This window comes from Eschrichtius robustus, chromosome 8 (genome assembly GCF_028021215.1).
Source record: "Eschrichtius robustus isolate mEscRob2 chromosome 8, mEscRob2.pri, whole genome shotgun sequence".
In the NCBI taxonomy this organism is placed as follows: domain Eukaryota; kingdom Metazoa; phylum Chordata; class Mammalia; order Artiodactyla; family Eschrichtiidae; genus Eschrichtius; species Eschrichtius robustus.
The window spans coordinates 96,377,024-96,391,339 of NC_090831.1; the positions used below are offsets into that span (position 1 = coordinate 96,377,024).

A 14,316-nucleotide genomic window follows, 5' to 3' on the forward strand; every position below is an offset into this window, starting at 1 on the left:
AGATCTAATGTTTTCAGTTTGCAAACCTCACCTTAAGAAAACAGGACACAAAAATCAATAATTATTTAATAATTTGTTATTTGGCAAAGAGTTTTTTAGTTGTTATGTTTTTTGCTAATTTTCTGATGTAGAGAAATCCAATGATTTATATTAATTTTAAATCCATAAGACTTATTAAACTCTTAATGATGCTGATACATTTTTATATGATCAGTCATAGCATGTGTGGTTAACAACAGTTTAGTTTCTTTCTTTCTGATGAATCCTTATGACTTGTATTTCTTTGAACTTTCTTAACCGCTCTGATTAGTACCCACAGGACAAAATGAATGAAGTCACGATGGCAAGGTTGCTTTCTTGCTTCAGATCCTAAAATGAATGCACTAAGTGTGATGGATGCTGAGTCTTGTGGGGTTTTTTTCCAGACACCCTTTCTAAAATCCTAATTCCCTTCTACAGCTAAAATTACTTTAAAATGTAATCAGAAGAAATGTTGAAATGTATTGAATCCTTTTCCTGTATCTGACGGGAAGCAAACATTTACTTTATCAGTTTCTGCTGTTATCTTTATTTTCCTTCTTTTTTACTTTAGGTTTAGTCTGAATTTTTCCTAACTTCCTGAATTAAACACTTAGCTTATTAATTTTTATTCTTCTTTCTAATTTGAGCATACCTTAACTATAAATGTCCTCCTCAGCATCCCTTTAGTTGTGTTCTACAAGTTTCAGGAAGTAATAGTTTTGCTTTCTTTTTTCCTAAAATGTTTTTTGTTTTAATTTCTATTGTGATTTTTTTCTTTCAACATTGAATTTTTTAAGAGTCTTTTTTAAAAAAGTACTTTGTAGTTACATTTTTGCTGATGATTTCTAACATAATTGCATTCTGTTCAGATAATGTGGTTGATGATCTGTCCTTGGGCATTTCTTGAGCCTTGCTCTATGGCATAGTAGATGTTTAGATTTTCAAAGTGTTTCAAATACTTATAAAAAGAATGTATGTTCTCCAATCACTGGATATGATATTTTTATGTGTCTGTTAGATCAAGCTTGATAATTGTGTTATTCAAATATTCATTTCTAATTTTTTTAGTCTCACCATAATGATGGGTTTGTTCATTTATTTCTTATAGTTCTGTTACTTTTGCTTATATATGTTGAAGTTAGGTTACTAGGTTGTATTAAGTTCAGAATTGTTATATCATAGAAGTGTTTTTAAATGTTTGTTACAATGAAGTGACTCTCTTTAATAGTCATTAAAGGAAAAAGCATTAATTATATGACATTTATATAGGTATCTAACTTACATTTTGTTGGTATTTGCCTGGTTAATCTTTCTGCATCTTTATACTTTCATCATTTCTGTGTGTTTAAAATTTAAGCATTTCTTACAGACAGCATATTGTTTAATTTTGTTGTATTATCCTTCTGAAAGCCTTCATCTTTCAGCTGGAAAAATGGGTCCATTTATTGTGACTGTTGATATGCTTGGGTTATATCAACCATCTAATTTTTGCTTTCTGCATGTCCTAATTGCCTCCGTTTATTTTCTTCTCCTCTCTTATTTGACTAATTACATTTTTATACTTTAATTCCTTTTTCTTTTAGTTTAGAAATTACATTTCTTTTTTTAGTTATCTAGATATTTTAACATAACATGTTTAACATTTAATGTTAATCTATATCTTCGGTATCTTCCTGAACAATATAAGGATATTAGAATGTTTTTTTAAAACTCAGATTCCTCCCTCTAACTTATATGCTATCACTGCCCTGTATTTTAGTACCAGTATATGTTTTTAACCCCACAAAGTCTCTCTACTCCTCTGTTTTCCTCTGTCACCTTTTCCAGCTTCTGCTCCTTTGCCAGACTCCTTCCTGAGTCCTCATCTTCTTCCTCTGCTCTTCCCCCAGGAAGTGAAAGTGATCTGTTCAATTAATTCCCTGACTTCCGAACTTATATTTTCTATCAGGCTACAGTTTTTAACACTAGATCTATATATCCTATAATCTACTTGATATCTTTACCCTGTCTCATAGGCATTTCAAACTTATTATTTCAGTTTTGGATAACTTTCACCAACCTTTTGCCCCATACCTCAGATCTGTTCTTTTGCTTTTACGATCTAAGAAATTACATTCCTTTCACCAACTTACTCATCCTGGAAACCTGGGTTCATTTTTAAACAGACTGGACCTTCCCTTCATCATCACTATGTCCACAAAGTTTAGTCAGTTTAACATTCAAGGATATCTTAAATTTGTTCCTTTCTTTTTATCTCCAACATCAAATACTCTAGTCCAAGCTATTACACATCTTACCCAGGCCAAAACAATAACCATCCAAGTTGTAAATTCCACTTGCGAAGTAGCAGTAGAATCCCTGTTATTTAGAACCTTGCCATTGCAAGTTGGATGCACCATTGACATGTTAACCAGTCTCCCTACTTTCAATTACGTCTACCCCTAATTCATTCTCCATGTGGCAGGTATTACAATTTTTGAAAATGATCTAATCATGTTATTCCATTACTTAAAAGCCTTCAGTGCCTCCTGATTGCTCTTATAATGAAAGCCAAATTTCTTAATGTGCCCTAGAAGTCCCTGCATGATCTCAGGCTTGCCTACCTCTCCAACCTTGTCACCACCCCATTTACTTACCTCACTGTAGTCATACCAGACTTCTCTGATCATGGGACCTAAGGGCACAATCTCTTTCCTAATTCAGGACCACCCAAATACTCTTTCTACCCAGAATGTCTGGAGGCTTTTCTTCTCCTTTCATTACCTCTTCTCAAATACACACACATACACAATTCACACCTGTTTTACACATCCTTCAGATCTCAACCTAAATGTCACTTTCTTATGGAGTAATGTTCTTATGGAGTCCTTTCCTCACCAGTTCTAAGTCAAAATTATACCCTCTCAAAGTATCTTGTACTTTTCTTTCTTATCACAAATGCAATTATAGGTGTGTGTGTGTGTGTTTGTATGTGTGTGTATTTGTTTAATGTCTGTCTCCCCACCAGGTGGTAAGTTCTAGAATGTCAGAGATTGGGCCTAATTTTTTCACTATTATGTCCTAGTATCAAGTTCATTGCTTGGCACATGGACACTCATATACATTGCGTGAATGAAAGATTACATGCCAGACCAGTCTGGGGAAGGGAGTCGGTGTCCTTCAACTATAAGAAGGCCAGAGACTTTATCTGTCTTCTTATACATAAGGGAGCGCATGATAGGTGATCACTAAGTGTTTGAAGAAATAAAAGAAGGGGGAAGGAAAGAGAAAGGAGAAAGAAAATAGAACATGAGAAAAGAGAGGAAAGGAAATTGGAAAGGGGACAGAAAGGAAATGATAAAAGCTAAACCTAAATCTTCGATTACCGTCCTTGATCAGAAAAGGATATATCAACCTCCTTCTCTCTCACTTAGGGAATAAAACAAAAAAAAAAGACAAAAACCCATGGGCAATGGCTGTTATCATGCAGTAAAATATGAAACTGCTTGCTGTGATAGTTTTTTGGTGATTTTGTTTTATTTATATATCTGGTTGAGAGAATGAGGAATACCAGATGGGGTTATCCTCAGACATGCCCCCTTGAGCATGCACTTTTTAATCAAAACCTAACTTTTTTCAAAGTCTTATAAAGTGAAGATGCATTTATATATTTCCTTGTTTAAATTTATGGATGGCTACTTGTAATCTCCTCACCCTCCCCAAGACTTGACTTTGCATACCATTATATGGAATATTTGTAAAAGTATATTTTGAACTATATATGTATGACTGATTAGATCTAATTAATCATTGCCTACTTATCTCCAAAATTATAGAAAAATATGTCGTAACTGCAAGTGTGGCCAAGAAGAGCATGATGTCCTCTTGAGCAATGAAGAGGATCGAAAAGTGGGGAAACTTTTTGAAGACACCAAGTATACCACCCTGATTGCAAAGCTAAAATCAGATGGAATTCCCATGTATAAACGCAATGTTATGATACTGACCAATCCAGTTGCTGCCAAGAAGAATGTCTCCATCAACACAGTTACCTATGAATGGGCTCCTCCTGTCCAGAATCAGGCATTGGTAAATAATAAGGGGGAGGGAAGTCCCTGTATTAAAGTTCATGGGCTACTTATTTAGGGCAATTCCTTTAGTGACCCTAATCGACCTCAGGTCTATTATTTTTCTGGGGTCCCCATTACTTTGACTTACAACTCCTATTGGTCTTTTGAAAGTAAGATTAGATACCTCATAGAATTTTTGACTACCTAGATAATCTGTGTTAACCTTTTCAAAGAAATGGTCTGACATTTTTAATAATTAAATGAAAAACAGATGTTTTGTATAAATCTAGTAACTTCTATGTTACTCTTGAGACGATTTCTCTTAAGATAATTAAGAACATCTAAAGAATAGAATTTTCTTTCATTTTTTATAACTCAAAAGATGTTCAACACTATATTTCTTTTACTATGTAAGGCAAAAAAATGCAATTTTGTGTCAAGCTATTTCCACTAATATAACAACTAGAGGAGACATTTGGAAATCTTTTAAGAAGGTTAGTTAAATCATAAGAGTGAATCTTGTGATGATATCATTTTCTTATAGTGATGAAAATACTGATGATCCTTAGACCATTCTAAACATGCTGCCTAAAAAATTGTATTCTCTTGCAATTATACAGTTGTGTTTTTTTGGTTTGTTTTTTAAAATTTTTATTGGAGTATAGTTGATTTACAATGTTGTGTTAGTTTCAGGTGTACAGCAAAGTGATTTTAGCACATGTAAACATTAAAAGAAACTGGAAAAAAAAGCTTTAATTTCATGAAGAAAAATATGTTCATTTTTACTGACCTCAATCTATTTATTGTACCATTTTTAACATGTTAACATCTCAAGATATTAATATTATGAAGATCAATTGTTAGTAATGGATAAAACTGATTTCTTTCTTCAGTAAGTTGATTCTAATGAGTGTTGTAAAATATCATTTATATGATGGCCAAGCATCTCCCAGTTAACACCGGTCTCCCTGTGGTCTAGGCCAGGCAGTACATGCAGATGCTGCCCAAAGAGAAGCAGCCAGTGGCAGGCTCAGAGGGGGCGCAGTACCGGAAGAAGCAGTTGGCAAAGCAACTCCCTGCTCATGACCAGGACCCTTCAAAGTGCCATGAGCTGTCTCCCAAAGAGGTGAAGGAGATGGAGCAGTTTGTGAAGAAATATAAGAGCGAGGCTCTGGGAGTAGGAGATGTCAAACTACCCCGTGACATGAACACTCAAGGCCCCAACAGAACATACATTCCTGGAGGAGATAGAAGCACCACAACAGCGGTAGGGGCCATGGAGGACAAATCGGCCGAACACAAAAGAACTCAGTATGTAAGTGATAACAGTCACGATGTTGGGCCAGTTGGTATATTTTACAGGTTCATTCCATTTCTTTGAATGGCTGGTGGGGAGGCGGGGTCGACAGGGAGGAATACACTTACTCTGTTTCCAAAAGGGAGTAGATGAGGGAAATAAATTGAATTATAATTCAGTTTAGGCTTATTTTAGAGAATTGTCTACCATGTTTGAAGCCTTGGTCTAAAGCCAGGTTTTCTGATTATTTGTTGCCGAAGATAATTGTGAGTTTTATGTATACATAGCAGTTAGCATTGGTGTCGTGCTGGAATACAACATACAATCTAGAGTCTGTTTCTAAACATAATTTTGATGTTAATTGTCTCTTCCCATAAATAAGAATAATACATGCTTAGGTTAATTCAGTTTTGCTTGTGAGAACATGCCTAAAATTCAAACTTAAATTTATGTGGATATATGGTCAATCATACTTCTAAAAAGTCTCTCTAGAGAGGGATATTGAAGTCTTTTTTTTATGCCTTGAAAGTAGAAGCAAATTGTGACACAGATGAACAAAAAATAAGAATTAAACTTACTGTAATGTGTTTCTCATAGATCCCGTTAGCACATCAACCAACAAAGCTTAGTCCTGTATTTTAAAAAAAAAAAAAAAGTACAATAATTTCTGAAGTAATCATTTTTGAGAGAACTACTAAAATTGAAGTGAAAATTACTATTAACCTTTTTCCATAAGCAGCTTTAATTCAGAAAACAGTGCTCTGTTACACATAGGGTGCAAGAATTAGGTTTGGAGAACCTGGAGAAAGCCAAGAGACTCCTTTTCACAAATACTAACACCATATTGCCTACATGGACAAATTACTGATTTCAGTAGAAATTATTTCCTTGAAAGTGGCTTCTCTGAATTCCTACTAAAACTGTTGATGAAAAATGCCAGTCTTAGGATGACTAGATTGTTTTGGCTGGTTTTGCTTTCAGTCCTGCTACTGCTGCAAACTGAGTATGAAGGAAGGAGACCCAGCCATCTATGCTGAAAGGGCCGGCTACGATAAACTGTGGCACCCCGCTTGTTTCGTCTGCAGTACGTGCCATGAACTCCTGGTCGACATGATTTATTTCTGGAAGAATGGCAAACTGTACTGTGGCAGACATTACTGTGACAGTGAGAAACCCCGGTGTGCTGGCTGTGATGAGGTATGTTCTCTGGGGCCACCTAAATGCAGGCTCCTTTTTGCACCCACCTATGGTTCCTTCACCATGGTAACCAGGCCACCCTTAGCGAGAAGGTAAGATGAATTAGCCAAGCATTAGTTGCTTTATTTATATCCAAAGAAATTGAATGAAAAAATCTTTTAATTTCAGTCATTCTGAGTGTCCATGTTAACTGTGTTACCTAATGAAATACTGTCCAGAAACGTAAAAGATTGATTTGAACTAAACTAAATAATCACCGAAGTTCAAGCTTTAGGTTGTTTTCAGACTTCATACCCCAAAAAGTTGACTGATATTCCTTGTGGATCTAAATCCCTTATTGGTCTAAAGAACCTAGCTTGGTTATTTGTAGTAAAAAGGAAAAAACATGATTGATCTTATTTTTATCCTCTTCCCAGCTGATATTCAGCAATGAGTATACCCAGGCAGAAAACCAGAACTGGCATCTGAAACACTTCTGCTGCTTTGACTGTGACAACATCCTAGCTGGGGAAATATATGTGATGGTCAATGACAAGCCCGTGTGCAAGCCCTGCTATGTGAAGAACCACGCTGTGGTAAGAGACATCTTGGGATGTGGTAGCCTTGACCTGCCTTATTTAATTTAAGCCTCCTACAAAGGAGAAACAGAAAGCACTACTCTTAAGTAGGAAACACGTGATTCTTACCATAGGGTGTTAAAATCCAGGTAATTCAAAACAATACATGCACTGACTAGGATGAACCACCTCAAGATTCTACCTGTGCAGTTTACACTCTAAACTGCTACATGATAATCAAATCCCCACCAAAAAAAAGTTCCTTAATGGGAGTGAGATTGATTGATTCTCATCATACAGATCAGATTTCACTTAAATTAAGGTATTGAGGGGCTTTTCATACGCTTTAGCTCTATTTTAATGTTTATGTTTCTGTTCTTGTTACCAGATCACCCACTGTGGCTTTGTTTTTGCTACCTGTACATTGTACAGTGCCTATTTCTTAAACTCTCATTGAATTGATATATATAACAAAATTTGACTGGCATATTTATATTTATTTGCATGAGCCAAACATTCAAATATTTAATGTGAAAGTACATATATATATATATGTATACACACCCTGCTTACACAGAGCTTCTGTTGAATGATTGCCCAGAGATAGATAAATTAAATAAAGAGTAGATAAAGAAAGAGTTGACCATATGTGGTAAAGCTTATAACCCAGGGGGTATTAAAAGGATAGATGTTTACTTTACATGCAGATAAATAAGTACTAGTTAAAGATCTCCCTGAGCTATCAAGTAGAGGAGACTCCTGGCTAAGGAATAAAATGACATATTTATTATGTATAGTTCTCAGAGTATGATACAATGAAAATAAGGTAAGAAGTTTTGGTGTCAATGCCAGTTTTCAACCTTTACCCACTGCCCCCAGATATAATCTATCAGCTGTCATTTTCTGTCAACTCTGCCTCATCGATATATCTCAGATTCTCACAGTTACAACTACTTTTTTTTTTTGTCATTTGGATTATTGTAGTGACCTCTAATTTGGCCTCCCCACTTCCATTCTTCTTGTTCAAAGCCACCTTCCATAAAGATGGAAGATAATCTTTCTAAAATGAAAATCTGATCATTAAGCCTTTGCTTAATAGATCCAGCCCCTTCTTACCTGTCCAGCCACTTCTACTAGTTATCTAACCCAAATCATACATTTCCCAAGTTACCTGCATTTCATAGTTTATACACTGTTCTTTGTCTTCTGCTCACACTAATTCCTTTGTCTGATATGTCCTATTCCCTGTTGTTTTTCCTAACTTATTTATTTATTTATTTATTTATAATTTTTTTTTTTTGGCCACACCACACAGCTTGTCAGATCTTAGCTCCCCAACCAGGAATCAAACCCAGACCCCCGGCAGTGAAAGCGCTGGGTCCTAATCACTAGACCGCCAGGGAATTCCTTCCCTGTTTTACCTGACTGTGCCTGCACAATGCTCCAGACTCAGTTTAGGCTTAACTTTTTTCAGAACACCTTTCCTGATTCCCTACCCCAAGCTCCACCCCTTTCTCTCTGGCTAGGCTGGATGCCTCTCTTCCCACAGGGCTCTGTGTGTGCTTGCCCACGTGTGTGTAATTGTTAATATCATTCATCTGTCTCTTCCACCAGACTGTAAACAGCTGGAGGATAGAGCTTGCCTCTTTATTTCCATACCCTCAATGTTTGCACTTAGGAAATGTTTGAGTGACTGACTTGTGTTTTAACATTTCTCATTTGCTTTGGGGGTCAACATGGACCTTCCTTATACCTGGGGATAAGATGTTGAATCATCATATGGCCTGATACATCATTTAGCTAAAAAAAAAAAACGCTTCTCTAAATGTTGCAACAATTTCTCTACAGAAGAGAATTATCATAATGTGCATTTTACACATTACAGGGGTATGTTACCTTGGTCTCAAGGACTAGAATGTAAACTCCATGAGGGCAGGGATTTTGTCTGCTTTTTTTCTGTTCTATTTCCAACACTAGAACAACACTGTAGGTACTCAGATATTTATAGAATAAAGCTTTAAACAGATGAAGCTCCTTTATTGTTACAAGCTTCTCTCCATTGCATTGCAATAATCATTGGAGAGGAATAACCGCAGATATGATTAAAAAGAGAATGAGAGAATCTCTAAATTATTTAGCTTTATAATATGGCATGATTTCTTTTAGAAGGTTTACTTTCTCAGTAAGATACACTATTGCCATTTGCTTAATATTAAAATGAACATATCTATCCATCACCTGAATAAACCTTAGCTGATAGCAAAGAGAGGTACCCATGCAACATGCTAAATGATATAAAAATTTGAAGATTATCTAGTTCAGGGCATTGATCTGCTTAGATCTTTTAATCTTAAAAAGAAAAAAAAAAAGGAGTGAGAATACAAATTATTTTTAGACCTGAAGCCAAGAACTCAATTCAAAACAGGGCTTTTCTGAGGAAAAAATTAACCTGGAAGGAGGAAAATGATAAATACACTTAGTTTGTCTCTGCATGGTCTCTGGAATTCTAGTCTCAAATGGCCACCCCCAGAATTCACATCTCTGAGATTTCACAGGATCCTCCTGCTAGAGAGCACATTACAACAAGTGTCATCAATTTTATATTGTGTATACAAATAAATAAAAAGTAGGAGGGATTGAAGGAAATAAGAACTTATTGAATTACTAGCGGTTTAATTAAGAATCCAGGAAAAATCTAATGCCAAGCAGAAAGTGGTGAAGTACATCATCTCCCTGACTGGTCCTGGAGTCTCCAGACCTTTGGTTGGGACCTGGGCAGCTTTCAGATTTATGAAGAACGAGGGATCGGTAGTTTTTACCTGGGATCATGTCAGACTTTGGGATGAATGGCAATCAAATTATTAATAAAACTAAATTTCATGAAGCCCACAAACCCTAAATTCCTATACCATTCAGTGTGCTAATTATTTTTTTTTACCAAAACAATTTCCTTAATTTTATGTGCAGTTGAACAGTAGTTTTCACTTTGTTTTTAATTGCAAATGAAAATGTGAGTTTTGAAAGATTATAAAAAGATCTACAAACATTATGAGAGGGCTGAGATAAAGAAGGTAGATCATGGTCTAAAATCAAGGGAATAAAAAATTGAGTGTGAAATGCGTGTATTGTATACAAACAAGTTTTAAAATATTGAAAAATTAATATGAAATATAGAAAACAACAAAGGGCAACATTCTAAATGAATTACAAAGCTATAAAAAATGAATATATACAAAAGCAATTGCTTGCATGGTGCAGCTACAAATTAGGAGTATGTTTGTAATCAAAACACTCATTTTTGTTGTATTCAGGAATAGTGGATCGATCATGCAAAGAGAGTATCTCCCTTGCTTCTCAGGGAAGATTGGGTTGACATAGCCTGTGAATTAAGGAGCTACAATCTCTGTAATTAGGAAGGCTTGTAGTTCTAAAAAATATGGAAAGTATATTGCAGGTCTGAAGTGCATATTTATAACAAGGCCTCACTTCACACCCTAAGCCAGTTCACCCACTGAGTGGCAGCCACACTTTCAGGTCTTTTCAAGTAAGAAGGCTCAGGCTAAATGACCTTCCTCAACCCACCCACCCTCATCTCTCAGGAATTCCTGACAATCACATTAAGAGACCAGGAAGGGTGTGGAAGATGAGTCACTTTGATGTAATGCTGGACAATCTTGTTGGTTTCCTCCTTTGTTATAAAATATTTAAAACAAAAACTTTAGACACATTGATTTATAATACATATAAACAAGAAGGCATATGAACTATCTAGTGCTTTGGAGCTCTCAACTGGGTAGTTTTGTTTTCTGCTGTAATATTGCCAGTTATTCATTTATTTTCTTTCTATACATGTCCAGCTAAAGAAGAAAATTATGTGTGTTTGTGGGTGTAGATGTGTGTATGTCATATATTTAGTTGTACATAACATACATGTACACTGAATGGTATATGGAATGTAAGTGTTAATGTTCCATGATATTAGATTATACATAAATTATGACATGACAGAAGCCAGTTAACTACAAGTTATATTTATAGTGCAAACTAATTATTCTCAAACACTGTCAGTATTTTTTGACTGAGTCCTTAATTACTTTGAACATGATTTTCATTTACTACTGTCTAGAAATTAGTGGTGTTAATAATCTCATGTGTCATAGGTAAGACTGGTAAAATTACCACTTCAAAGCTTTAGTGAGTGAGGAAAAATCTCTTTTTTTTTAAAGCCTATTTTTTAGAGAAGTTTTAGGTTTACAACAAAATTGTTAAGGAGATACAGAGATTTCCCGTATCCTCCCTACTCCCCTCACATGCGTCACCTTGAGCATTATCCACGTCACTCACCAGAGTGGTACGTTTTTTAACAAGGGTGAATCTACATGGACATATCATAATCACCCAAAGTCCACAGTTTACCTTAGGGTTCACTGTTGATGTTGTGTATTCCATGGGTTTGGACAAATGTATAGAATGGACAAATGACATATATCCATCGTTGCAGTATCATACAGAATATTTTCACTGGCCTATAAGCCCTCTGTGCTCTGCCTGTTCATCTCTCCTACCTCCCTGTCCCCTACTCCCTACCCCTGGCAACCACTGATCTTTTTATTTTCTCCATAGTTTTGCCTTTGCTAGAGTGTCATATAGTTGGAATCATACAGTATGTACCCTTCCCAGATTGGCTTCTTTAACTTAGTAATATGCATTTAAGGTTCCTCCATAGCTTGACAGTTCATTTCTTTTTAGCTCTGAATTGTATGAATGTACCATAGTTTATTTATCCATTTACCCACTGGTGGACATCTTCCAAGTTTTGGCAATTACAAATAAAGCATCCATGTGCAGGTTTTCATGTGGACATAAGTTTTCAACTCATTTGGGTAAACACCAAGGAGCATGATTGTTGGATTGTATGATAAGAGTAAGTTTAATTTTAAGAAACTGCCAAGCTGTCTTCCAAATTAGCTGAACCATTTTGCATTTCCACCAGCAATGAATGAGAGTTCTTATCATTCCACATCCTTGTCAGCATTTGGTAGTATAGAAAAAATCATAAAACTTTTTTTTTAATAATTGCTAATGTACAATCTAATAGAATACACTAGAACCAAACACACTGCTTTGGAACTTGCCATCAAGACTTTTTGCCATGGGGATATCTTGCAAGCACTGAGTCCTGTTTGGACTTCACCTGTTATTTCTCACAGTGTTCCACATATAGACCCCCATTAACAATTGTTGGCTATGAAGGTTAACGAGAAGAAGGTCATTCTCAGTTGTATATCTCTGAGGTTGTCATTCTTAGTTTAATCTGCCATCTGAAGCAATGCGCTGAGTTTGTTCTAACATGAAAATGTTACCATCACAGTTAGATCTCTCATCTTATTCTCTTCTTTGTATAATTGACTTAACAGGTATGTCAAGGATGCCACAATGCCATTGATCCCGAAGTGCAGCGGGTGACCTATAACAACTTCAGCTGGCACGCGTCCACAGAGTGCTTCCTGTGCTCCTGCTGCAGCAAGTGTCTCATTGGGCAGAAGTTCATGCCGGTAGAAGGGATGGTTTTCTGTTCAGTGGAGTGTAAGAAGATGATGTCTTAAGAGGATAGTTCCAAGCAATATTGAGCCATAGCTAACCAAAGTGCTCTGCATTTCTACTGTAAAATGCAATTTGGAAAAACAAAAGGAAAAAAACAAACTATAAAGGAAACCAGGAGATTTTGTTCAGTATCTTTCTTTGATGTTTTTCCTTATCAAATTTTTCATATCAATTTTTAAAACCTGCTTTAAGCATTTGATTTTAAAAATGGTAAAGAGGAGTTTTACCTTTTCTTGGCTTTCCAGATGTAAAATCTTTTGAGTTGGAAGCTTGGGTTTAATCATTCTTCATATTCCTGCCCCCTTTGTGCCAAACACAGTATATATGAAACACTTAAAAGTTAGTATTTGAATGGAAAGATGAGCATTTCATGTTCTATATTCTTTTTCACTTCTTGTATAAAATGAAAAGGAAATTAAACTTGCCCTAATGCCAAGGTCCTACGTTTATTGCCTCATCTTATTCACTGAATTTTGTAGCGATACACAATGAATTCTTTTGACAGAGAAAATAGAAATGCAGCATAGTATGAAGAGCCGTTATCATTTTAATGCCTATGCATTTGCTATTTCCTAACTTAGGCAGAGGTGGCTTTATCGCATATCTCTATTTTTTTTATTTGCTCTGCCTCTCAGTATTCTCTTTGTAAGCTGATGACCTCCATCTGTGGCCTTGAATATTTTATTGTCACATGTGGCATCCACACTTTTTAATTCTATAGATGATTTTTGGCTTGGACGTAAAAGCCAAGCCACTCATTTATATTATGCTTTCAATCCAAAGAACATGCATACTTTTTGTATCCAAGAAACTATAACTTGTACTGTTTGCACTTGCCTGCTGTGGTTTGGATAGACATTTTGCATGGTTTTCATTCTCTTCTAATGGATACTGTCCTATGATGCCTTTTCATGGGTATATATCAAATGCCTTCTTTGCCTCTATACTTCCATCCTTAGATATTTCTAATGTTAATTCTTCCTTATCTACTTCCATACATAGCTGTGCACTATGAAAATTAAATGGAATGAATGATATGTGAATATCAATGGAATGAATATTATTATTCAAAATAAAGTCTCTTTCACTTTAATACTTGTATCTTTATTCTTTGTATCCTTTTCATTTCAGAGCAAAAAAATCCTTCTGCAATTAAGCATTTGTTACAGCAGGGGGCGGTGTTTCCAAGCACAAAAAAATAACCCCTCACATAAAGGCTACTTCTGACAAAACAGGACAGAAACTAGGCTTTTCATTATGGTGAAGGGATACATTTTATGAAACTTTATAATAAATGAAAGCATTTAAATTGTTGGTTTTCAAGTCATGCAGGAGTTTTTTCTTTCAGAAAAAAAAAAAGAAATGTCATTTTAATTGAAGTTTGGGAAAGCTATATTTTCTTGAGGTAAGTCTAACAAGTATTACTCTTATACTCAAATTGCAACTCTGTTTGTTTGGTTTTCTAAGAATTTTTTCATGGCAGCCTATTGTGAAAAGGGAAGCAAATGTGGAATAGTTGTAACTTCATTCTTCCTAATATTAGCAGGTCATGAGATTTCTTTTTTTCTTAGTCTGAAGCATTTGTCATAGT

At 35.4% G+C, this 14,316-nt stretch overlaps 1 protein-coding gene across 2 annotated transcripts in view; it reads left to right on the forward strand.

Annotated features, from left to right (window-relative positions):
* The window catches only part of TES (testin LIM domain protein), a 45,035-nt gene extending 31,217 nt beyond the window's left edge, over positions 1–13,818 (forward strand). For both annotated transcript variants that reach the window (XM_068549344.1, XM_068549345.1), the window contains exons 3-7: positions 3,837–4,089; positions 5,050–5,385; positions 6,349–6,564; positions 6,981–7,139; positions 12,539–13,818. In XM_068549344.1, coding sequence (XP_068405445.1) covers positions 3,837–4,089; positions 5,050–5,385; positions 6,349–6,564; positions 6,981–7,139; positions 12,539–12,727 — 1,153 coding nt within the window. In that variant the 3' untranslated portion in view covers positions 12,728–13,818. The remainder of the gene's footprint in view (positions 1–3,836; positions 4,090–5,049; positions 5,386–6,348; positions 6,565–6,980; positions 7,140–12,538) is intronic.
* Positions 13,819–14,316: the final 498 nt, after the last annotated feature.